At 36.8% G+C, this 24564-nt stretch overlaps 3 protein-coding genes and 1 long non-coding RNA gene across 11 annotated transcripts; 3 read left to right on the top strand and 1 right to left on the bottom strand.

Moving 5' to 3' along the window:
- Nucleotides 1-1080: 1080 nt before the first annotated feature.
- LOC108170918 (uncharacterized) lies at nucleotides 1081-4622 on the top strand. Of its 6 annotated transcripts, none has more exons than XR_011580745.1 (10): nucleotides 1081-1276; nucleotides 1440-1502; nucleotides 1984-2046; nucleotides 2257-2875; nucleotides 3011-3094; nucleotides 3528-3595; nucleotides 3777-3854; nucleotides 3969-4033; nucleotides 4141-4207; nucleotides 4496-4622. It is a non-coding gene; the product is annotated as an uncharacterized lncRNA (long non-coding RNA). The 6 variants fall into 6 exon arrangements; XR_011580746.1 differs by having other exon boundaries at nucleotides 4141-4193; nucleotides 4496-4597; XR_011580747.1 differs by lacking the exon at nucleotides 4496-4622 and having other exon boundaries at nucleotides 3782-3854; nucleotides 4141-4484.
- Nucleotides 4623-9693: 5071 nt separating this feature from the next.
- On the top strand, nucleotides 9694-18291 carry LOC103423608 (vacuolar sorting protein 3-like). Of its 3 annotated transcripts, none has more exons than XR_003773635.2 (15): nucleotides 9694-9905; nucleotides 10385-11563; nucleotides 11680-11955; nucleotides 12504-12700; nucleotides 12830-12971; nucleotides 13810-14082; nucleotides 14224-14296; nucleotides 14778-14826; nucleotides 15383-15671; nucleotides 15886-15941; nucleotides 16102-16174; nucleotides 16338-16449; nucleotides 16658-16747; nucleotides 16964-17134; nucleotides 17583-18291. XR_003773635.2 is itself a non-coding variant. In XM_029102986.2 (15 exons), exons 2-15 carry the CDS (start codon nucleotides 10433-10435, stop codon nucleotides 17673-17675), a joined length of 3021 nt encoding a protein of 1006 aa, XP_028958819.1. In that variant the 5' UTR covers nucleotides 9694-9905; nucleotides 10385-10432; the 3' UTR covers nucleotides 17676-18291. The 3 variants fall into 3 exon arrangements, 2 of the variants coding, with proteins under 2 accessions (XP_028958819.1, XP_028958821.1); XM_029102986.2 differs by having other exon boundaries at nucleotides 16102-16170; XM_029102988.2 differs by lacking the exon at nucleotides 11680-11955 and having other exon boundaries at nucleotides 16102-16170.
- A 158-nt stretch (nucleotides 18292-18449) lies between these two features.
- On the top strand, nucleotides 18450-19623 carry LOC103423489 (photosystem I reaction center subunit III, chloroplastic-like). The gene has a single exon (XM_008361573.4). It carries the CDS (start codon nucleotides 18848-18850, stop codon nucleotides 19535-19537), a length of 690 nt encoding a protein of 229 aa, XP_008359795.2. The 5' UTR covers nucleotides 18450-18847; the 3' UTR covers nucleotides 19538-19623.
- A 779-nt stretch (nucleotides 19624-20402) lies between these two features.
- LOC103423488 (LOB domain-containing protein 4-like) lies at nucleotides 20403-22502 on the bottom strand. The gene is made up of 2 exons (XM_008361572.3): nucleotides 22088-22502; nucleotides 20403-21427 (listed from the first exon to the last, which is right to left on the bottom strand). The coding sequence occupies exons 1-2, from the start codon at nucleotides 22268-22270 to the stop codon at nucleotides 21083-21085; spliced, it is 528 nt and encodes a 175-aa protein (XP_008359794.2). The 5' UTR covers nucleotides 22271-22502; the 3' UTR covers nucleotides 20403-21082.
- Nucleotides 22503-24564: the final 2062 nt, after the last annotated feature.

Below are 24564 nucleotides of genomic sequence, written 5' to 3'. Positions count from 1 at the left end.
TCGGTAAGAAATCCAAAGGTTACTTGTTGACAAAGACTTGGATAGGTAACCAAATTTGAAGCAGTATTATTACTCCAAATTGGACGTGCTCATCAGCCGTCTGATTCTACTGCTCCCGTGCTATTAATCTAAACTGAAAATTTCGCCGGTTGTCAACACAGTGTTGTTAATCCAAACTGAAGATATGTTGACAAAGTTAGGAGAGTTAGTGAGGCTCGTGTAGAGCGAGAGTTTGCGTAGGACGTTTGTGTTGAGTTTTAGGTCATTTGCATGTCGTATAACTGCTTATATTTATAAGATGAATTCCATGCAGATCACTCTCTCGAAACAGAGTCCTACTTGGACTTTAACTCCTCGGGCTCACCTACTCCAATCTCTTATCAGATAAGCCTAATCCACGTTCATCCTTTGGCCACTTATATTAGAACTAGGACTATGAAGCCAATCTTCTTTTAGCATTTGATTCATTCCTAATCTGATCAGCCATGAGCCTTGATTCTTAGAATATTTCAAATTTTATCAAAACTCATCTTGATCCTTAACGATTTTAATTTCACTAGGACTCGACCGAATCCGTCTTGGGCAAGATATCTGAATGCCACTTGGCTTGAAGGTATGCCACTGGGCCTAGAATTAAGCCTTATTACAAATTATCCACCTTCGACCCAAACCCAATATTTTAAAGCCCAAACAACATGTTTGTGATCATTACAAAAAAAAAAATCTCATGAAGCACAAACGAGCTAGTAAAGGAAATTATATGAATGACACACTTTATATTCCTACTTGGATGTTGGATTAGTGCCACTGATAATCATGTTAATCGTCTATGCATTAGGTTTTATATTCGTGCAGAATTCAAATCGTGTTAACTTTGTCGCGTTAGGTTACGTATAATTTGTTATTTAAAAACGTAAATTAAACAAATATCTTTACTAATAATTAAACAAATTACTCTCTTCTAAAACCCGGTGGTTGACTACTGTTCACTAACAATGCGTCGCCGGTTTTGTCCCTCATTTTATTCATGGTTTTTGGGTTTTAGTGGGATTGTACAGTGAATTGGCTATTCTGTCCTTGGTCATGTGTGGTGTCTTCCACTTTTTTTTTTCCTCTTCTATTTTCCACTTTTTCTCTTCCTCTTCTATTTTCTCTCTGCCGTTCCGTTTCTCTCAGTTTTCCCGTCTGTCTTTTGATTTCGATTTCGATCGGATCTTCTCGAAGGTGTTTGGCGTTTTTTTCCCCTGTTTTGCGCGAACAAATCGCTTCCATTTAGGTATGTTGATTCATGTGTTGGTTTATTTTCTGTTTGGTTAGGAAGAAAATTTTATGATTGATTGTTGTGAATTTGGGCTATTCAGCTTTTTTGCCCAGCATTTTCTTTGTTTTTTCGCGTTCTCCGTCTGGTTGTTATCTCTGATTTTGCATTTTGGATGCAGGAAACATTCTTCTTCCAGTTTTAGGGTTGTATTCTGTCAGTTTCCAAGCTTTTTCTCCGTCAGGTATATAATTTATCTCTTTTTTTTATAACATATAATTTATCTCTTTGGTGTTATTTTTTTATGTTTGTACTTCGATTTTTTCCTCAAACTTAAAAAAAAAAAAAGAAAAAAAAAAGAAGGAATACTGATGATTAATTTTTGGGTTTTGCTTTGCATGTTTCGGTTTTTTTTACTGTGGGTGAGGAATTTTTTATTTTGGTGTTTTAATTAAATTGCTAAACATTTCTCAGCAATACAAATGGATGATCATGATTAATTTTTGAGTTTAATTTAGCTGTTTCGGTTTTTACTGTTGGTGTTTTATTATTTTTTTGGCCAAATTTTTATATTTGGGTCGTTTCTGGTTCAATTTTTTTGCGCAAAAATTCTAAAAAGGAGAAGTGCTAATGGTTAATTTTTGGTGTTTTCTTTGTTTGTTTGTTAGTTTTTTTTATTTAGGTCCTTTTTCGTTTGTTTCTCTAATTTCGTTATTTTGTTGCAGGAAATATTCGGCTTCCAATTTTAGGGTTTTATTGCACGATCTTGCAAACCTTTTCCGGATTAGGTATATAATTTATGTTTTTGTTGTTATTTTTTTTATTTCGGAAAGTTTTTAGATTAGGGTTTAACACTGGTTCAATATTTTGCATGAAAATTCAAAAAGGAGAAATGTTGATGGTTAATTTTTCTCCGATACTTGATTTTCTTTGTTTGTTTCTACTGATCTTTTGTTTCTTGGGCTGATTGCAATTCTTTTTCGTTATTTTTGGTGCAGATATCAAGAGGATTTGTGAAGTCCCTATTATGGGTGGGCATAAAAACCGTCAAACCGTAAAACCGCATCGAACCATATAAAAAAAAAAAAACAGAAAAGAACCGTATGAAAAAAAAAACAGAAAAGAATCGAGTTGACCGGAAAAGTGAACTTTGAATCAAAAACTGAACTAAACCGTTCAAATCGATTATGGTTCTGGTTTCGAATGAACAAGAACCAACCGAACCGTTTTATTAATAATAAATAAATAAATTATATACATACACACATGTCATGGTATAATAAGTAGGTTAAAAAAATAGTTTCATCAAATTGCAAAGTAGTGGATCATCCCAATTAGGGCTCACTCACCTCACCCTCACCTCACTCACGGCCTCACATTCCCATTCCTCCATTTCACACAGCCGACCCCTCTTCCTTGTCGACATTCTCCGTTGATTTATTCGTTAATGGAGAGAGAGAGAGAGAGAGAGAGAGAGAGAGAGAGATTCTTGTAACAAAAAAACCCATTTATCCATTTCATTAGCCGCTCCTTTTGCAATCAAACCAAAAACACTTCTCCAAGGAAGGGGAAGCTGCTTTCTGCTGATTTCAACTCTCAGTTACTGTCTCTTCAGAGGTAAAAATTTTCTCTCTCTCTCTCTCTCTCTCTCTCTCTAAAATCCACTGTATTTCTTTGGCTCTTTTTTCTTGGTGAGAATTGGAGTTTACGAGTTGGGTTGATATCTCTCACTTAATGGTTGGATTGTTTCAGGTTTTTGATACCTAAATTAAGCTTTGGTTCGCCCACAACTCAAACTCCCGCAGCGCAGACTTGTTGTGGACTCGGTTTCCAGAGGTAAAACTCCATTTTCTTCTCCACCTGTTTCAAGATATCTTAGGAGCAACCTCTAATTTTTGTTATAATTGTTAATCAGATCTGTTGTACTCTCTAATCCCAATAAAATAAATGAAGTTAGTATTTGTTCATGTGCGAGATGTGGAATTGTTTTGGGATTATAAGAATTGATAGGTTTTTAAGTGTTGGGTTGTTTTGTTTCAGATTATTTTGGAGTATCTCTCTCTTTAAACTTGCATATAAATAATTTAGTAATTAATTTTACTAATTTGTTTCTTTGATGGATCTAATGCTTGTAATTTGTAATTCAAAAACACTTGAATGGTCACTGGTGTTGGATTTGTTGCTATTTTGTTTAGTGATTTGTATCTTGTTATGCAATTTTTTGACCCGGGTATCTGAGATATTTTTTGTGTGGGTTATTTGATGACAGTCAGGTCATTTGGAGGCTCCCTGTACTGAGTTGTGTGACTTCTCAACTGATCTTTCTTCATTTGCTATGTGAGTGTTATTCTTTTGTTTTATTGTTAGAATCTGCACTAAGTTTTGTATTCGGGTTTTACATGGCTTTGCTTATGTGGATTTCAAATTGATGTTGCTTGTGGATCAGTTTGTGGATCAATTTCAATATGTATGTGAATGATAAACTCTGTGTTGAATTTGGGTTTTGTTTTTTGTCTAGTTTAGGGATGACGGACCAAACCCTTGAATGCATGATGATTTGGTGTTCAAATAATTTGGTATTCGGAACCGTAAACCGGTAAGAATCGAATCGGAATTGGTTTAGACAGAACCGTACGGTTCTAGTAATAAATTTAAGCGAAACTGTATCGAACCGAACCGTTGATATTTTAAGGTTCCGGGTCTGGTTTAGGGGTGGAACCGCATTGAACCGCATTGAACCGCACCGTGCCCACCCCTAGTCACTGTGATTTAATGGTAAGTTTCCTTGAACAGATTTGACAATTTGGGATCGTTTGGGGTGTTTTGATTAAAAAAAATGGCTAACAGTGAATTGATTGTATTTTAATTTTTATTCAATTCAGGTACTCATGTTCAATTTTTGGATTTGATTTGAAGGAATTTCTTAAGAAGAAAGGTTAGGGTTTCTTGGTGAGTTCTTTGAGATATGGAGAAAATTTTCATTATGACGGGAACACGAGTAGTACACTACGTGTTTTTATGTAAGTGGTGAGAAATTTTATTTTTTAAGTTATTAACTTTTTAACACATATATCTCATCATTTATATAATAACACGTGGTATACCACACAGTGTACCAGTCACACTAAAAAATCTCTCTGAGATATGGATCTGGGTGGTTTTCTTTTGTTTAAATCTGGGGCTTTTGTAGCTTGCGACTTGTAAATGAATCAAATTTTTTTTTTTTTATGATTTCAGGAGATTTAATTTTTTTTAATATTGATTTTCCTCATCGGAACGACTTCAAGACCATTATCATTAGCTAAGCCCTTGATAGTAACGTCCAGTCACTCCATTTGCCTTCCCGGATTTTCTTCTCCCTCAGCTCCTTAGGGGACATGAACAACTCCTTGTTTTCAGCTGGCTGATACTCTTTTTGAAGCGACGGTGGTCCTTGAGGGTAGTGGCGGCGAGCCTCGGCCTCCTCCGCAGCTTGTCGAGAGTCAATGTTCCTAGGGAGATGGTAAACCATTCCCTTCAGGTGCTACGGTTTCGAGACATAGGCGTAACCGTGTTGATGTTGGCCGTTCAGCTGCTCCAAGCTACTGTATAGTGAATACAGAGACTTTAGATGCTTGACATCTATGCAAGAGGAGTTTTTCAAAGCATTGCCACACTCCATGATAGTTTTCGATAGTTTAGCTTGAGGAACATGTTTAAAAAAGACCTTCGTAAGAAACATTGTGGATCAAAGATGAAGGAATGAGTAGAATTTGAAATTGGAGGGAAGTGTTACATGTCACAATTAGTTCAAATTCTACTCATTCCTTCATCTTTGATCCACCATGTTTTTTACGAGGGTCTTTTTTAAACATGTTCCTCAAGCTGAACTATCGAAAACCATCATGGAGCGTGGCAATGCTTTGAAAAACTTATCTCGCACAGATGCCAAGCATCTCAAGTCTCTGTATTCATTATACAGTAGCTTGCGCAGTTGAACGGGCAACACCAACACGGTTACGCCTACGTCTCAGAACCGCAACACCTGAAGGGAATGGTTTACCATCTCCCTAGGAATATTGTCGCTCGGCAAGCTGTGGAGGAAGCCGAGGCTTGCCGCCACTGCCTCAAGGACCACCACCGCTTCAAAAAGAGTACAAGTCAGCTAAAGACAAGGAATTGTTCATGTCCCCCAAGGAGCTGAGGGAGAAGAAAATCCGGGAAGGCAAATGGAGTGACTGGCCATGGTATGGGAGTTTGTGGTGGTGAGCAAGTGGCTTGATCCCGGAAGAGAGCCACTATCAAGGGCTTGGTTGATGATAATGGTCTTGAAGTCGTTCCGGTGAGGAAAATCAATATTAAAAAGTGAAGAACGAAGGCGTGCATGGTATATGGAACTACAATAATTTGCAGTGAGCTGTGTTTCTTTCCAGCGAGTCATTTCTTTTGAGTCAGTATTGTCTTCAAATCTCAGTTTTCATTAAATAATTGTTGGTTAGGTTGAGTCCTCAGTCCTAATCATCATAGGAGCGTAGCTAATAGAGTGTAGAGGTTTATGTCGTCGGCTTTGTGTCTCTATGAGACCTTCCAATTCCATGGAAGAGGAGCACACTTGTTTAACAAATGCGATATGAAATTGTATTAGTATAATATTCTCTATTTATTTCTTTTCTATGTTCTTTTAATGATATGATATTAGGTGAATAATATTTTCTGTGTTTTAATCACGTTAATCGTCTACGCGTTAAACATGTGCAAGTTCGAATTGTGTTAGATGTGAGCTATTCTAAAAAGTAATGTTAGAGATACCATTAATTTAAATCATATTTTATAACTACTTATTGATTGGTTTGAAAGCGAACCCTTCATTTAATTTAATGTAATATTTTTCTTTCACAAATTTGAAACATATATATCACTAGTTAGGTTTTTTCTACCATCTTCATACTCCACCTTGTAAATAAGGAACCGATTAAGAATGGAGGGAAATGTTATATGTCAGTATGTCACAATGCATGTGACCAAAAAATTGTTACATCTTTTGTTTATTATTGGGGGATACATCCGTGGGCCCGTTTAGCCAAAAGTGGAAAGGAAAACCTTTTAAGGTGGTGAGGGAGACGAGGAGTGTGGTCCCAACTCCCAGGTCGAAGGTGTTCAAAAGTAATATATTTTCCTGACCATAGGGGTCTCAGGTATTGTGAATGTTTTGATTTATGTGCAAGCAAAAGTTGAGACGATGGATTTGATCAAAAAGTTGGATATATAATACCTGTAACGTCGACTACTCATTCCTTCGTTTTGAGAGTTGGTGACATGTTTTTTCAACGTTCATCGCCCCTCATTTTCTCGGCTTCTATCGTCCTTTTTTAATGTCTTTACAAAATAGAAATTGGGGTTTCTGGCCTTTTGGTTCCAGGGATGGGCCTTATGTTCATCGGGTTTCCCCAATTTGTTTCGGCTTGTTTGCATTACTTTGCGTTGGCCCTGTACCTGTATTATCCTTTTCTTTTAAGTCATGGCCTATTTGCAGCGGTTGTGGGATTCCACATTGTGTTGGAGGGAACCGGATCCTTCAAAACTGAGTCTAATAATTGTAGCTGTTGGATCAAATTTCAATGGTCCGGATTCATGGCCGTCCCTGAGGGTAGCCGGGGTAGGCGGTCGCCTAGGGCCCCTAAGTCTGGGGGGCCCCATATTTTCTTATACATCTTGTATATAAAATATAAATAAAGAAAACGTAAGAAATATCACAAGTATTTCGTTGGAGCAGTGGAAACGGTTCCACTCCATTTTCATTGGGGTGGGCATTTCAAAACACCTTGTAGGCATTAGATTTTGCTTTTTTCAAATCTATGAAATTAATGGTCCCAATCGGCCAAATCCATTTTTTTTTCCTTTTGCTTTTCAAAGTAACCTCCAAAAACAAACCCAAAAAAAAAAATCATAGAAAGGGTGAGATTTACTCCATATCTATATCTATACATATAAATGGAGCATCCCAAAATAGTGAAACATTTAAAATATCACTAGCCTCTTTGCACACACTAACGTTTGATTCACTAGTGTGTGTTGATTTGTTTGTTAAACTAGGTTATTCTAAAATTTGATTTGCTAGTGTGTGTTGATTTTAGAAAGAACACAAGAGAACCACTTGACGTTGTTGAATTATTATATTCGTCAATCAAGTTTTATTGTTTTTTACTCTCATGAATCAACAGTCTTGATCATCAAGTTTTATTACTCTTCACACTCAATCTTAGACTCTTGACTGCAAACACTTAGTGCATTTGCGTCTAAAGACATGTGACATGTAATATTAAGTAAAATTAGTATATTTTTTTTTCTTTTGATATTAATTTTTAATGATATTCGATAAAGAAATAAATTTTTTATGTAATTAGCAAATTCTTTTTACTACATACCAATATATAAAGAGTCGGAGGTTTGCGAACTTTAGGGGCCCACTTTGAAGACTCGCCTAGGGCCTCCAAATTCTTAGGGCCGGCCCTGCCCGGTTCATTGATTAGTGGGCTCAGTTTTGAAGGATCCGAAGGGGATCCGGTTCCATGTTGGAGAGACTGCACTTACGGGGAGGAGTGTTGGAGTATGCTTTGCTTGTTGAAGAACATTCACATATGAAGACTAGAAAGAGTCCCTAACCCAATGAGTAGTTTATGCGATTTACTACTAGCTATCCAACTAATTTATAATTTCCTTCCAATATCATACTTTTGTTTACTTTTTCGTCAATTTCTCTATTATCTGTATACGTGGTCGTTGCGGGACTCACTCCATCACCCAGCTGCATACATCCAAGCTGAGCCATGTCATCAGTGATTGACTATTGTTATGTGTTCATCCCCATGAGAGGGAAAAACCACGGGAACGTCTTGAATGCTTCCTTTCAATCAATATACCAAATTACAAAACAAAATTCTAACAACAAGATTAATAATAATTAATGTGTAAACAAAACAAGTTTTACTTGTCTAATTAGTAATTTTCATTAGTCGCTAACAGGTTATTTGTTAGTAACTTGACATGATATGAGATTAAAGGGGTGCACCGACCGCAACTCAATCATATGCAGTGTTTGAAATTTTTGGTCGATATTTTCGTAAAATATCAAAAAAATCAGAGAAAGATACAAAAAGACCTCATATTGAAGAAGCTCTTAAGTTTCGGCTAATTTCGATAGATTTTGTCGGTATTTCCTACGTATCGGTTAAATATTAGAGAAACTCTTTATATTTTGTCCAAACCAGTGTTTGATAAGTTTCATTTTAAATTTCCACGTTTTTAGCAAATTTCCATCATTTCTATCGAAGACAATCAATACTGATATTGATACATTTATCGATATTTCCACAAATTTTAATACTAAAAAATTCAATCAACAATACGATGAAAGAAAAAGGAAATTGGATGGTGCTATTTACACACTTATTTTACTATTCATACACGCTTGTCAATTTGAAACTGTCAAATTAAATAAATTGATGAAAATTAATGGACAAAAAATAACAAAGATCTGTAAAAAGTAAAAGAAAATGTGCACCCTTGAAATTAACACCACCACCACTTCCCAACATTAATCTCATATATTGGACTTTAAAACCACTGGCGGATCCATATAGGAACCCGAGACCCTTTGGAAGCTCGAAGAAACACTTGTGATCGACCTTCGGGACCCTACAACAATTTGGGCAGGTGCAGTGGAGAGGCTTGTTGCCTCCATGGATGTGCAGGAAGCAGTGCTTGTAACAAAGAAGAAGAAGAGGTTTTTAATTTTTGTTTTAAAAGACCTAGCCAAAACGGCAACGTTTTTTAGCCAGGTCATTATACAAAAATTTAAAAATTAAAGTATCTTTGTTTTCTCTATAGAGTTCGTCTTTTCCAGTATCCCCAAATTACATTTAAGAACTCCTAGCCCCAATATATCGTCACAACCTTCCAACTTTAAACCCAAGTTACCCTATTCCCTACCACCATTTGCCGTTCTATCGCAATTTGCTGCCTAATTTTATTTCTTCCAAATTCATATAAGTTTTTTAATCCTAGACTCTAATCCCAACTCCCAATTAATAATATATATGTTACATTAACAAATTTTATCTTTGTAGAGTCATTAATTGCGTTATGTTGTTGAGGAGAATTTGTTGGTTTTATTACCTTTGAGATTAATCTTGATTTATTTAATAAACCAAATTTAATAGAAAATGATGATATGGAACCAAATTAATCTAATATTTTTTTTTAAAACTTTTATGTTGAGACTCTCCGATCTTGAAACCGCCACTGCTTAAAACAAAAACCATTTCTCTAAAAATAAAATGAGAGAGAACAAAGGGTGGTGGAGGAGATATAACCTATAGAAAATGACGTTAAAGAAAATAAAAAATAAGAACATTACAACTTTGACGTTTGGTGAGCGAGGAGTTAATAAAAAATGAGGTTTAATCCCTGATCGTTCGTTCTATTGTGAACGGTGAGAATTAAGGGATCCCCGAGGGTCCGCATGGATTGTGTCCGAATAGGATCTAAACCTTAGGTGAAAGAATCGGACTTGCGAACAGTTTTGGCATTTCCCCACCACCAGAGGAGCTTCGGCAAGCTCCGCCTTGCTCCGTCGACTTCCTGCGATCTCCGTCATCTAGTATCTCAAGTATGAATATTCTCTTAAATTATCGTCTTTTTTGCTATTTTCTTTTAAATTCAGTTCGACCTACACAAAATGATTAATTAGAGTGTGGAAATAGAAGAAAATTGGACACTTTTTCGCGGATTTGGGTCTTTTAAGTTGACGGAAATTGGGGTTGGGGGGGGGGGGGATGCCATTAGTTTTGGTGTTGATATTTTAGTGATTGACAAAGTGAGAAATTTTGTTTCTTATTCTAATGCATGAAAGCTTGAATTTGTGCTGCAATTGAATTGGTCTTGTGGATTATCACTATGTAGAAAATATGTTGAACAATGCTGACATTTCGATAATCGGGTTGTTGTTTACCCGTGCAATCAAGCGATTTTCGACTTGGGGTTGCTGTAATAGCTCTAGTAATAGTCTACTTAAGTTTTTGTGCTATATAGCTCGATGGATTATAGTGCTGAGCATTGTAATTAGTTTTGAGTTACGTGCAATTTCAGGGTGTATGATCTTGTAATATTCATTGTCGAGAATTAGCCCTTTGATACATGGCTGAGCCCGAACCTAGAGGTCGCACTGTCCTTGAGCCACTGTCATTGTTCAACCTCTCTGACCACTCTCGTGCACGAGTTACATCCCTTGCTATCTCCACGCTCTCCGACTCCCAATGTCTAATTTACCTTGGTACTCAGTTTGGAACCTTAGTTTTATTCTCTGTAAATCCTAATGATCAATCCCCATCTGATCCTTCCAACAACCCTTCAATCCCACAAAACATTTCGTTTTTGCAAAAGGTTTTGGTTGGCAATACCTCAGTGGAGTCTATCCAAGTATTTGGTGAGATTAAGAAGCTTTTGGTACTTTTAGACGGGTTTCTGTTTTTGGTTGATTCGCTTCTGTTACACCCCTTGAAGAGATTGAGTTTCTTGAGAGGAATTTCTGTCATCACAAGGAGGTTGCGAAGCAGTGAATCAGAATGCTCGAATTTGTCAGGTCTTAGTAATTCATCAGAGTATACAAGCACAAGTCAGCGGCTTTTGCAAAAGTGGGGAAGTGGGATCAGAGCAAATGGCTTGAAAATGAAAGAAACTGCGCAGCAGCGTTTAGGCCATCATGTTTTCTCTGTTGTTATTGGTAAAAGATTGGTATTGGTAGAGCTTGTTTTGAGCAACAGAGTAGGTAAAAGTGACCAAGACATTGATGATGGGTCTTTTGTAATTCTCAAGGAAATTCAGTGTATCGATGAGGTTATGACCATGGTATGGCTCAATGATTCAATAATTGTCAGTACGGTTAATGGATATAGTTTGTTTTCATGTGTTACCGGACAAAGTGGTGTAATATTTTCGCTGCCGGATGCTTGTAGTCTGCCACGGCTTAAATTGTTGTGTAAAGAATGGAATGTGCTTTTGTTGGTGGACAATGTTGGTATCATAGCTAATGCACATGGGCAGCCAGTTGGTGGTAGCTTGGTGTTCCATAGTGACCTGGATTCTATTGGGGAGATATCTTCATATGTGGTTATTGCAAGGGATGGAAAGCTGGAGTTGTATCATAAGAAAACAGGCAGATGTATTCAGATGATCACTTTTGGTGGTGAAGAGGTAGGAGGGCCTTGCATTGTTGCAGATGAGGAAGATGGAAGTGGAAAACTTCTTGTTGTTGCAACCCCCACCAAGGTATGGAAAAATATCGATCCAATGGTTATTTTTACTCTCTTTAGCTTCATTTCAGAATACAGACATGAACAAAACAAAGATTTTTATTTGTTGCCCTCCATGTTGCAAATTTATAGATTGTTTGCTATCGGAAATTACCCTCTGAAGAACAAATTAAAGATCTATTGAGAAAAAAGAACTTCAAGGAGGCCATCTCCTTGGTGGAGGACCTTGAGTGTGAGGGTGAACTATCGAAGGATATGCTCTCATTTGTTCATGCTCAAGTGGGGTTTCTCTTACTTTTTGACTTGCATTTTGAGGAAGCAGTGAATCACTTTCTGCAGTCTGAGACAATGCAGCCTTCTGAAGTATTTCCATTCATAATGAGAGATCCAAATCGATGGTCACTATTGGTATGGGATTTTTTGCTTGTAATCAGGGTATTCAGATCACATATAATATCATCCTATATAAATAAGACTCACATATGTTGTCTCTACCTTAATTAAAAACGAGAGGAGTGTTTTCTTTAAAAGATAATTGCACATCAAAATGTGTAAGAAATCAGGACATGCAGTGTGATACTCATTAGAATATCGAGGCTAATATTCTTGCTGTATTTTGTTGGGGATGTTAGATTACTAAGAAAAAAAGTACATAGACACTGTGTAGTTCAAGAAAGATCACATAATGATATTCAATATATCATTTTATGTAACAATCAACACAACATTGTGAATGCGAACAATTGTGAAAGAACTATCTTGTGCTTTTGTAGTAGTCATAAAAAACACACATCCAAAAGAAATTCCATCTGAAAACAAATTTAATTTTGGCCTGCATTTATGATGCATTTAGCACGAACATAAGTACTTCTATTATCAGCTTGCTTATTTCCATGCGTTAGTGCTGCTAAGCCATCTGAATTTTGTAATCATACTATTTGAACTCGCATTTTTAGGTTCCTAGAAACCGTTATTGGGGTTTGCATCCGCCCCCTGCACCCCTGGAAGATGTTGTAGATGACGGGTTGATGGCAATTCAAAGAGCAATCTTTCTTAGGAAAGCAGGTGTAGAAACTGTGGTAGATGATACATTTCTCCTGAACCCTCCAAGCAGGGATAAATTGTTGGAGTCTGCCATCAAATCAATTACTAGGTGACTACATCACTTCTGGTTACTTATTAAATGTTATTATCTTGATTTCTGTTGGTTCTTTTTATTTAATTTCGCAACTAACTTGTACTTGGATTATAATAAGGTTTTCAATGTACATTCTTGCTACAGGTATTTGGAGGTGTCTTGTGAGAAAGAGTTGACTCCATCAGTGAAGGAGGGAGTTGAGACCCTATTAATGTACCTCTACAGAGCTTTGAATAATGTTTATGACATGGAGAAGCTGGCATCATCAATGAATTCTTGCGTTGTGGTATGTTTTCTTGTTTCTTTATTGTTTGCCTCTCTCATATATACATTTTACCATGCCGAAGCATTTGTGCTTTTACAACTTTCCTAAATCAGGAGTACCTGTTTCCATCCTGCAGTATTTCTAGTCTTCTTGCTGTTATAATTCCTAAATTTGAATGGTTCATGTTGTAATTGAATACTTAGAATAAAAAAACAAAAAACAAGATTATATATGATCCAGTGCCCAAAATTTTGGTTTTTGTTTAGGTTAAGTACCAATGGAAATGGATGAAAAAGTTATCAGATGGTGTCTTGAGAAAAGCTTGAAAATATCAAGTACATTAACTATTAATAAAACTGTACACAAAAAAAGTTGTGTTCTCATTGTAGACCCTATTTATCCATTTGATTCCAACTACTCTAGGACTAGGATATACTCTTTAATCATTTATACCAGAATATGAATCGGAGAAAGTGATATAGTGATTGTTTGGATAAGAAAAGGGGATTGATGGTTAGTGTAGTTGAATAAAATGCTAAGAGAAATCCAACAGAAATTTCCCTCAATTTGCACCACAATAAAGTTGCAATTTTGGGTCGAAATACCATTAGATTTAATCTCTGAAAGATGGTTTTGGGATTTTAACCAACTAGAAAGGGCACACCATAGGATGGTAGAAATTGTGAGTACCATGCAACATGTCCTTGATTTGAAGACATTATATTATATTTGGTTTTGGAATCAAGAGAATATACTTTATAGGCCTCAAGACAATGCACTGTCCCATGCATTGCAAAACAGAGGCTATTGTCTGGAGCCTGCTTGAAGGATGACTGTAGAACTTGCATGGGCGGTGCAGGAAGAGTTGGAAACTTTGTTAGATGACTCTGGGCATTTACGAACGCTTGCCTTCCTATATGCAAGTAAAGGAATTAGCTCAAAGGCTCTTGGTATCTGGCGCATCTTGGCAAGAAATTATTCCTCTGGCCTTTGGAAAGACCCCATGTTGGAGAATGGCTCACAGGATGGTGGTACAAGTATCATCTCTGGTAAGGAGACTGCTGCAGCTGAGGCATCAAAGCTTCTTGAGGAGTCATCTGATCCAGCGCTTGTTCTACAACATCTTGGATGGGTACGTGTTAATATCTGCAGGGTTGTTCCTATTTTATCTTGGATGGTTTATCTTGTTTTATTTTTTCAAGTTTTTTGAGAAATCTTACAGTTTGTGCTTCGCAAGTCCAATGTTTAATTAGGAGATGGTTGGTATTGTTAGGTTGCAGATATCAACCAGGTTTTTGCAGTTCAGGTTTTGACATCAGAGAAAAGAACTAATCAACTTCCACCAGGTGGGTCCTTGATTCCCAGTGAATTTTGGTTGATGTGTGTTTTTTTTGTTACCATTTGCATCCCAGTCTTCTTAGTTAAGCAAACCTTAAGTTCCTACATGTGTAGAAAATGACGTCTTTTGTTTAGGAAAGAATCTCAGTATTAATAATTCTGGAGGGAAAATTTGAAAGTATTCAATTGACCTAAAAGGCACCAAAGCACAAGGGAAGTATCCAGTTGTAAGGTGAGTGATGTATAAGAAGTGTGCACCTTAATGTCTGTGCCATCGGTCAACTATGCCAGAATGTGTCCATTTGGAAAATCTCTCTGAAGTGGGCATCAAAACAATTCAAAACTTTATTTTGTTATCAGCTTTTTGTCCTTTGTTTGTTTTAAAAAAAATAGTAGCCTTTTATATTAATGTATTATGCTGCTAACAAATGGTTATCAATAATGCTTAAAACAGTTTTAATTTATTTGAGAAATTCTCTTTTACTGCAGATGAAGTTATTGCAGCTATTGATCCAAAGAAGGTAGAGATTTTTCAAAGGTATGTCAATTACATAGACCACAGTACAGCCTCCCATGTTCATTGTATTTAACCACCTGTATCATATAATTGTTTCGCTTTTGGAGATTTCTAAGTAAAATGTACACATCTGTAATTAAAAGAAGTCCATTTTCTTTGGCTTACATTATCTCAATATTACTACATTGGGTGGTTGTTTTGTGGGAGTCTGATAATCCTCATCCATTCTAACCGCATATGGGTTCAAGTTGACTGTCTTGATCTGAATATGGTTTTGCAATCTTAAAAAATATGACGACATTTTTTCAATTATAATTACCATTATAACAGTACAATACTACAATGCAACCATGCTAAACTACCTAGTGTTTTTGTTAAAGTGCTATTCTTTGTATCTTACTGTTCCAGGGTGCCTTTTGTTTTGTCGAATGCATTTGCCATATTAATTTTTCCTTGATTGCCTTTACTGTGATATGTACTTATTACTTATCAGAAAGAAAAACAAATGTTTCTTCCTTATTTGATGTGATGTGACCTTCACTGCATATACTTGAGTTTTAACTCTTTATTTACACAGGTATCTTCAGTGGTTGATTGAAGATCAAGAATACAGTGACAGTCAGTTCCACACGTTATATGCTCTCTCACTTGCCAAGTCAGCAATTGAAGCTTTTCAAGCAGAAATTGCCTCCCAAAACCTTGATCCTCGAAGAATACAAGAGACAAACATTTCAGATAATAGAATAAGTTTTATCTTTCAAAGTCCTGTTCGGGAAAGACTGCAGATATTTTTGGAGTCTTCAGACTTGTATGACCCAGAGGAGGTTCTTGACTTGATCGAGGGATCAGAATTGTGGTCAGAGAAGGTCTGTCGTAACCCTTTATGGACCTTGTCTTGAATTCTGCTTTGAACCTGGCTATCTGAATATACTGATTATTTACTCTGAGCCATTTAAGTTTATTTTATTAGCTGTTGGGCCAATCATGGATGGCAGTTGATAATTTTGTAGTGCCAAAATGACCGGTCTTGGTTGTTTGATGCTGCAACTGCTCATCTCTGATTCTTAATTTATTCAACAGGCTATTCTTTACAAGAAACTAGGGCAAGAGGCATTGGTGCTCCAAATTTTAGCATTGTAAGTTTCATTTTGGTTTCAAAAATATCCACAATAATAACATTAATTACCACTTCAGCTGGGTATCATTTTAAATATCAGTAGCATCCGCACTTTGAAACAATAATTATTCCATGTGCAAACTTCAGCATGTGTGAACTAGTATACAATGGCTTTTCAGGAAGCTGGAAAACAGTGAAGCTGCTGACAAATATTGTGCTGAGATTGGGAGACCAGATGTCTATATGCAGTTGGTTCTCTCTCTCTCTCTCTCTCTCTCTCTCTCTCTCTCTCTCTCTCGCTCTCCACATGTGACAAGCACACAAAAACACCTATAGACACTTGTAAGTAAATCTCTGATGTATCTAAAATTGCCTCTTGATTATTTTCCATTTGTTTTTTTCTTTGAGAACTCAGGTTACTTGATATGTATTTGGATCCACAAGATGGTAAGGAGCCTATGTTTAAAGCTGCTGTTCGCCTACTCCACAATCACGGGGAATCATTGGATCCTCTGCAAGTTTTAGAGGTATCAGTCTCTGTCTCTGTCTCTGTCTCTCTCTCACACACACAACTTTTTGGGATATGGTGGGTACCAGAGAAAAATCGAAGTTCACACAAATGCACACTTTTGTTGAGTTACTTGTGTGCTAAAAGCACATTTCTATTGCTGGGGACCCTGCCAAGTATTTGATGTTTGTCATGTTCTGTGCAAAAAATCTGGTTTGATGTTGCAGAGATTGTCGCCAGATATGCCTCTTCAACTTGCCTGTGAGACTATATTAAGAATGTTGAGAGCTCGACTTCATCATCACCGTCAAGGACGGGTAAGTTTCGTTTGTGTTTGAGATTTTGTCATTTTGGCTTAAGATTGTGAAATTTTTTCATTCTTTCATTGGTTTTCTTTTTTTTTGTGGGTATTGAGCTATGTTCTCCATATCATAAGGAAACTAGTGAATCTGTTTTTTTCTGAAGTTTCTTGCATGTAGCCATATTTTGTGCTTTTCATTTCTTATTGAGCCGATACATTAATTGCTTTTCAGATTGTGCACAATCTGTCCCGTGCCATAGATACTGATGCAAGTTTAGCAATACTGGAGGAAAAGTCAAGGCATGTGCAGATCAATGATGAAAGCCTTTGTGATTCTTGTCATGCACGCCTTGGAACTAAACTTTTTGCTATGTACCCAGATGACACCATAGTCTGTTACAAGGTTGGTAACACTGGCCTTTCATAACACACTGAGGATAATTTCTTTTTTAATTTCGATAGTCCCATCTTTCATAAAAAATAAGAACGCCTAACAAGATAGCCCCCACTCTTTTTTTTATTATATATTTTCGATTTTCCTTTAACAGAAAAATCTGGTACTGTACTATTTCTAAGTTGCTCGTCTGGTTCGCTGTTGAGACACAGGAAAATACATGCATTTGTGGGAGAATGAACAATTGTTTTAATTAATAAACATTATGACAATGGCTTGATACCGATAAGAAAGGAAAATAAAGGCGAACTGGCATGGTGACCTGCTACATGCAACAAGATTATACAACCTTCCAGTTTAAATTTCTTGAGCGGATCTATTTCTAATGGCACTCTATATTAATTGTTCATGGCTAGTAATAAGGTTTTTTTCTATATTAACATCCTTTCTTGTGCAGTGTTTCCGTCGTCAGGGTGAGTCTACATCGGTAACTGGTCGCAACTTTAAGCAAGATGTCCTAGTGAAACCGGGTTGGCTTGTGACCAGGTAATCCAAAATGGTGAAGCAATGATGAAATTGAAGACTGGGGCTGGTCCGTCTTTGAGTCCATTCTCTACGGCTATTCTTTGAGGCTCAGGATCAGGTTTCATAGCAACTCAAGTCATCACGAAGTACAGTGCAGAAGCTCGGGGGTGAAAGATTCTGCAATCGTCCTGTTAGACCGAGGCCCCAATTTTTGTAGCTTAGTATTCGGTAAGGGACGTTCCAGCCATTATGATCTTCACGTGGAGTACGTGTTTCTTAGAATCATCTTCACGACCACCTTTATGATAGGGAAAAACTTCAAGCATGAATCATCATTACCATGATCGTCTGTGACCTGATGAAGCTCGAGGAACACGTAGTTTAGAAGTTTGAGATCCGGCAAATCCATTCCTGCTCGGAATCAGGAATAATACTGTGAGTTTGCATGACATGGGTTGAAATGACCAAGAGTTCGTCATACATACAGGAGGGATCAGGATTCTGCTTGTGAGTTCAATACGGTGTTGTGATAAAAAAATGTTGTTACATTCAGGAGATCTTGACGAATTTGTAAATTGTGGTAAAAAATGTTGTTACATTCAAGAAATTTTGATAAAAAAAAAGGGATGCTATTATTACTACTTACGAAGGGAATTTCCAAGTTAAGTTGGAAGTTGTTTTATGATGTTACAGGCGTTTATTAGACGAGCGGTTCACTTTAGGGTTTGGTTAGATGACTTCGCTTTTTAAAAATGTGGCAAATATTTAGTAAATGTATGACGTCACTTCTACCATATCTTTGGTTGCAAAAGAGAATCTATTTTGAATTGAGTTTTTTGCCTTTTAAATATGCTTGTAAAACAATGGGATCAAGTTGATGGAAAGCGCACAAAACCTACAAAATTTAAGGGAGACTCTCATTATCTGGATATGATTTTTAGACTAGGATAGATTGATAGAAAATCTGAATCAACCCACAACCAAACAATCTCCAACCAATTACAATCATCCACCTCAGCCTCCTTACTCCCCCCACCTTATCCCCTCTCCCTCTTCTCTCCTCCACCACCAGTCTCTTCCTCCAAGATTCTAAAAACCTGCCCTCCACACTCTTTCCCTTCCAAGATCTCCTCCTTCCTCTCTGCTCCTCCTCACAACCCCCATAACCCTAAAAAAACAGAGAGGAAAGAAAGAACCATGTCTCTCACAATCCCCACAAACCTCTCAAAACCTATGTTTCAGCTGAAACTGAGCTCCCCAATGGCCACAAAGCTGCCAAGAACCGTGGTCTTCTGCTCAGCCTCCCAAAACCCTAACCCTACCCCAGAGAAAATATCCACTGCATCGCCCATGCAGGCGTTCTCCACTGCACTCGCACTCTCCTCCATCCTCATTGGCTCAGCCCCCATGCCTGCAGTTGCTGACATCTCGGGACTCACCCCATGCAAAGACTCCAAGCAGTTCGCCAAGCGTGAGAAGCAGCAGATCAAAAAGCTCGAGTCCTCACTGAAGCTGTATGCACCCGACAGTGCACCAGCCCTAGCCATCAAGGCCACCATAGAGAAGACTCAGAGGAGGTTTTCCAACTATGGCAAGCAGGGTTTGCTTTGTGGGTCCGATGGGCTCCCCCATTTGATTGTCAGCGGTGACCAGAGGCACTGGGGTGAGTTTATCACGCCTGGTATTTTGTTCCTGTACATTGCTGGGTGGATCGGGTGGGTTGGGAGGAGCTACTTGATTGCCATTAGGGATGACAAGAAGCCGACGCAGAAGGAGATCATCATTGACGTACCCTTGGCTACTAGCTTGGTTTTCAGAGGCTTCAGCTGGCCTGTGGCTGCTTACAGAGAGTTAGTGAATGGTGAACTTATTGCCAAGGACGTTTGAGCTTCTTTTTCTTGTTTGTTTTTAATTTCTTTGTATAATTTGTAAAATTACTTGAAATTATATGTACCAAATGCTTGTGTTTGAAACTGATCCCACGTAACATTTCTTTTTCTATTTGTGCTATACCTAAGCATAGTTTAATTACCGTCATATGGTAGTAAGGTACTCATTTGTCATTTGAAAATACTTGGGAACCGTATCAAATAGCAGTTTGGCGTGTGTGTATAAGCTGTTCTTTTTGTTATTTTAGTGAGTTGCTTTGCAAACATGTTAGACTGTAATTTGTAGGTAAGTAGGAATGACTTACATGAAAATTTGTAGATCAATTGTGCAAATGACAGAGAGATGAACATACTGCAACAAGGTGATGTCATTTGGCCTCAAGAATGCGGAGGTTACCTACCAAAGATTGGTGAACGAAATCTTCAAGAACTTTTTTGGTACAAAATCTTTAACCAAAGACTTTAAACATAGTAATTTTCTTTGTTTAGGTAATTGTCACAGTTAGTTCGTGACACTTGTTAGTCAAGCATATTGTGTGTAGAGTAGACAATTCATAATTATTTCGACAAAAAAAGACAATTCATAATTAATCCTCCCTGTATTCAACGGCTATGGTTATATCTTATATGCATGCGGTCAATTGAAGAACTCTTTTGATAAAACTCTTCAAGAAAAAAAGACTTATGACATAGTAATTTCATTCTTTAGGTATCTGTCTATCACGCATATTATGTGTTAAAAATCCATAAAAAAAAAAATTAAAAAAAAATTCTTCATATATCAAACGGTTGTGGTAATATGCAAATAAAAGAGTCGTTTCCAAAACAGAAAAGCAGCAAATGATCAAATATTTACACAAAAATAAGAGGAAAATAACTTTTTTTTTTAATAATATTTCATACATTTACTGCTCCATAATCTGCAAATCCTACTACAATCCTCTTCCCAATTTTGTTTCCAAACTACCAATTTGTTTAGTGGATTCACACATCCAAAGTCATCAAGTCGCTTGGAGCAAATATAAAAAGTCCCACAAGACTATATGATTACCCAATGTACATATCGATAAGTTAAACTAATATTTACAATCCAGTTACTAATGGAAAACCCTTCTCAAACTGAAGCGGGCGAATCGCCTTGGTCACTGTCATTGTCACCGTCACCGCTTGAACTGTTGTAACCGTCCTTAGGTTTACCCCCGATGTACATTAAGGACTATATTATAAGTGCTAAAGCAAATATTAGGCATGATGACCAAAGCTAATTACTCTCTAGATTATAGTAGAGTAGACTTCAGTAATTAATTAGGAAGCATTTTTGCTCACCACCATAAACTATGACGTATGCTCACCATACACCTAATTAATTGACATGTGTCATTTCACTTAATCTTGGTTAATTTTTTTCAAAATTGAAAAACTAACATTTAATGTGAAAGTTAACTAGAGTTAAGTGAAATGACACGTGTCAATTAATTAGATGTATGGTGAGCATACACCATAGTTTATCGTGGTGAGCAAAAATGTTTTCAATTAATTAAGCTTAGCATGACCACATGGACTCTCCCATTCCCAAGCTGGTATGGTCCACCATCATATCCATGTCGAAAATGGGTCGAGCCTGAGAGCCCATGAACTTAGATGAGGGTGACCTACTATTACTCGGGCTAGCCGGACTTAACCCATGGTTCGAGAATGATGCGGTCTGACGCACTTTGAGGTGCACCACCTCTGCCTGAGCCACAGCCAGTTGGGTTTGAAGCACATCAATTTGTTGTTGTAAAGACGAAATTGCCCCAACGCACCCATAAACTGGGTCTCGCACCCTGGCATTTGCTTCATACACCATGCTACTAACTGCATCTCCTCTCTGGTGCTCTGGCAGCTCCTGCAATTGTCACAATTAAACATGGTCTTTTAACTTTTGACCACAAAAGCAAGTTGGCAGTGGTTACGGTGAAAACTTACATCATAATTGACAATTTTTCAAATTAATCACTGTGAGTGATTGACTTGAAATATTGTACAACTGAGTAAGTTAGTCTCCTAAAGTGGCTTCTAAACTAGTAACCCTAGTCCCGAATGAGAGGCCAAAGGTCCTACAAGACATGTTTTGGCTTGATGTAATGATCACTACCACTCTATGATCTTTGTAGAACAAATATGCGTCACCAGCCATGCTTATTCATTTGGCTGAACAAAATATATGGTCCCAAATCAAGTTATGACACTTTATTGGTTGCCTGCCTCTATCTATGACTATGAAGCATCATGTCCTACAAAAAAGAATTGAAATGTAAAAAAGGGTAGAAGATATATAGTGATTTTTACATTTGTTTTTTCTTTTCATTTTGTACTTTTCTTGTTGTTTTCTATTTCTTGATTCTATTTCGATTTAGGGCTAATTATATTTTATACCTTCAAGGTTTAAAGTGATTTTTAAAATGAATGGGTCATGTGGTTTTAATTTTCTTGAATTGCACCCTAAAGTTTTAAAACTATATTAATTTACACTGTTTGTCTAACGAATTATACAAATCTTCATTACCTGCAACATCTTGTTCACATTGCTGGCACCAAACACTTTGTGAACATTAGCAAACTTTTGGGGCTCATCCGCAGGAAAATAGGGAGCGAACACACAATCCTGAGCACACCTTCTTCTGAGAAGCTTGCATGCTGCACAGGGCGAGGGTGCACCTTGTTTCCTGCTGCTGCCATTCTCCTTCATGCTTGCCACGTGTCTGATCTTCGTTGGACAAACGCAGCCCCCAACAGTATGCAGTAACCCTAGTTTTGTAGGGTAACACAATTTTGCCTTGAAATAGAAGGACAAAGGCCTATCTTATGAGTGTGAAGTAGAAGCTGATGACAGACAAAACAAAGAGGTAGCTAATTTAGTTGAAGAAGAAAAAAAGCAGAGAGCAGAGAATGAAGACTGAAATAGGAAAAGGATGAGGGATGTGAAGTGGGGAGGTGGTGGGCATTTATATAAGAAGAATAGGCAGAATTGCATCTGGGGTGGGGGGTCCCACTTGAAGACCCTAAAGATTTTTGGTCGATATAAAACTTCAATCCTGACATGACTAATTATTTGGCGCCATTTTAAACTTGTTGTTTTTCTCATCTAGATAACATAATATAACATGCATGTGCTTAATTTTGTAATGTACACCAATGCAATTAGTAATCAGGGCAACTCAAAGCTTTTCATGCTGTTTTAGGTCCTGCAGTTCTGTAAAAGCTAAAATCTATTGATGTGAACATTGATCGACTAGTTTTTATTATAGTTTCAGAAAAGTATGCGTTTAGAGACACAAATTTGGCGTTAGTACTATGATTGGTCATTTTTGGATGACTCTTATTTTTTGAGATTATCAGGAATTTCCTACTTCGCAAGACTAAGCAAAGATAACATATTGAAAGGATTGAACTTATCAAACGAGACCTATTCAACTACAGAAATTTCTTCTGGTTCGCTACTTAGATTATTGGATTTGTCTAATTCGTGTTGTGGCTTGAAATAAACATGGGTTTGGATTGTGAGAGAGATTCATAAATTACAACGGAGATTCTTTACGGATCCTTATTCTACAAAAGTTAAATTTCAACTTCGAAGGAGTTTTAATTTGTAATTTTGGAGTTTTGATTGTATCCTCATGATATATCAATAAATAGAAAAACGAATTTACAATAATTATCGGGGGATAGTGCCATTCACATACTCATTTTTACTTTCTACACATCTTTATTAATTTTTGGTCATTGGTCTTATTCAATTCATTCGATCCAGCAACCGAAAATTAAAAAAGGTATGTAATAAGTAAAAATAAGTGTATGAATAATATTACCCTTTACCGAGTTGGTGTTCTGATTCGGTTGGTACTGTTGAGGTCTACCATATGTCAATATATGGGCACTACTCACTTTTATTTATTTTTTTACACTAGAAGAAATTGGACCCTTAACCTATAAGAGGCCTCTAGATTAAGATTTACGTACCAACCCTCTTACTCTAATCTTAAGAATAACACATAATATATAGGGATACATATACATATATATATATATATATATTTGTATGAGTATTGAGTACTATTAGATAGACTAATTTTTTAGTTTATATTTGTGAATTATGTGATGTGCCACCAATACGAAATAAACACGTTAATCAACACTTAAATAATAATCTAATCATCAAAAACCACCTTATATAGTTTACAAAATATAGTTTAAATCGACAATCTCCTTAGCATTACCCATATATACACACACTTGAAATATTATAGTTGAGGATCCAATGAATGTACAGGAGCATCCATATGCCTTGCATGTCACACTTTTCCACTTCTAACTTTATGTGTAGAACGATGGAGCCTTGCATGTCACACTTTTCCACTTCTAACTTTATGTGTAGAACGATGGAGCAGCAAAACCAAAATCCAGATCATGAGTGTGAACCTGTGGACTTCTGAACTTGGAATACAATGCTGTGCCACTTATGAAGAAAAAAAAATCTTATTATTTTCACAGAAGACATATTAGAATATTAGGACTTTCTGGGGATTAATAGTAGATTTGCATGCATAAGCAAGATCCAGTATTCCAAAGTCTTTTTTTTTTATATGGAAAATAGAGATGGTCTTTTAAAGCTATAAAGAAGAGAAATTTCTAGGCACTCTGCTCTAAAAAGTTGGAAGGTGGCAGACACTTTGGTCCAATTTCTAAAAAAAAATAAAAAAAATTAGCAAAAAACCAGTTAGTGGAGAGATTATTTAGTATATCGAAAACACGGCATACATCAATGTTATAATATAAATGGTTGAATACTTAAAATTAAAAATTTCAACCACTTGTATTATGACATTTGATATATAAAACCGTGTTACCGACATACTGAAAATATCTTCCAATTAGTGGTCTCTAATTACAACAAAGTAGAACTGATTCTTTGGCATGCACTTCATATGTGTTAATTTTTCTACTTAGGTGGTGTGAGCATTTGTTAATTTCCAATGTGCAGGG

This window comes from Malus domestica, chromosome 05 (genome assembly GCF_042453785.1).
Source record: "Malus domestica chromosome 05, GDT2T_hap1".
Taxonomy (NCBI): domain Eukaryota; kingdom Viridiplantae; phylum Streptophyta; class Magnoliopsida; order Rosales; family Rosaceae; genus Malus; species Malus domestica.
This window is presented reverse-complemented; position numbering and strand designations above follow the sequence as displayed.

Excerpts from the sequence above, each read along its gene's own strand:
- LOC103423608 (XM_029102986.2), top strand. The coding sequence starts at position 10,433 with ATGGCTGAGCCCGAACCTAGAGGTCGCACTGTCCTTGAGCCACTGTCA. Across the intron at positions 16,171-16,337 it reads AGACCAGATGTCTATATGCA|GTTACTTGATATGTATTTGG; the intron begins GTTGGTTCTCTC and ends TTGAGAACTCAG. Across the intron at positions 17,135-17,582 it reads ACACCATAGTCTGTTACAAG|TGTTTCCGTCGTCAGGGTGA; the intron begins GTTGGTAACACT and ends TTTCTTGTGCAG.
- LOC103423489 (XM_008361573.4), top strand. The coding sequence starts at position 18,848 with ATGTCTCTCACAATCCCCACAAACCTCTCAAAACCTATGTTTCAGCTG.
- LOC103423488 (XM_008361572.3), bottom strand. The coding sequence starts at position 22,270 with ATGAAGGAGAATGGCAGCAGCAGGAAACAAGGTGCACCCTCGCCCTGT. Across the intron at positions 21,428-22,087 it reads ATGTGAACAAGATGTTGCAG|GAGCTGCCAGAGCACCAGAG; the intron begins GTAATGAAGATT and ends TGACAATTGCAG.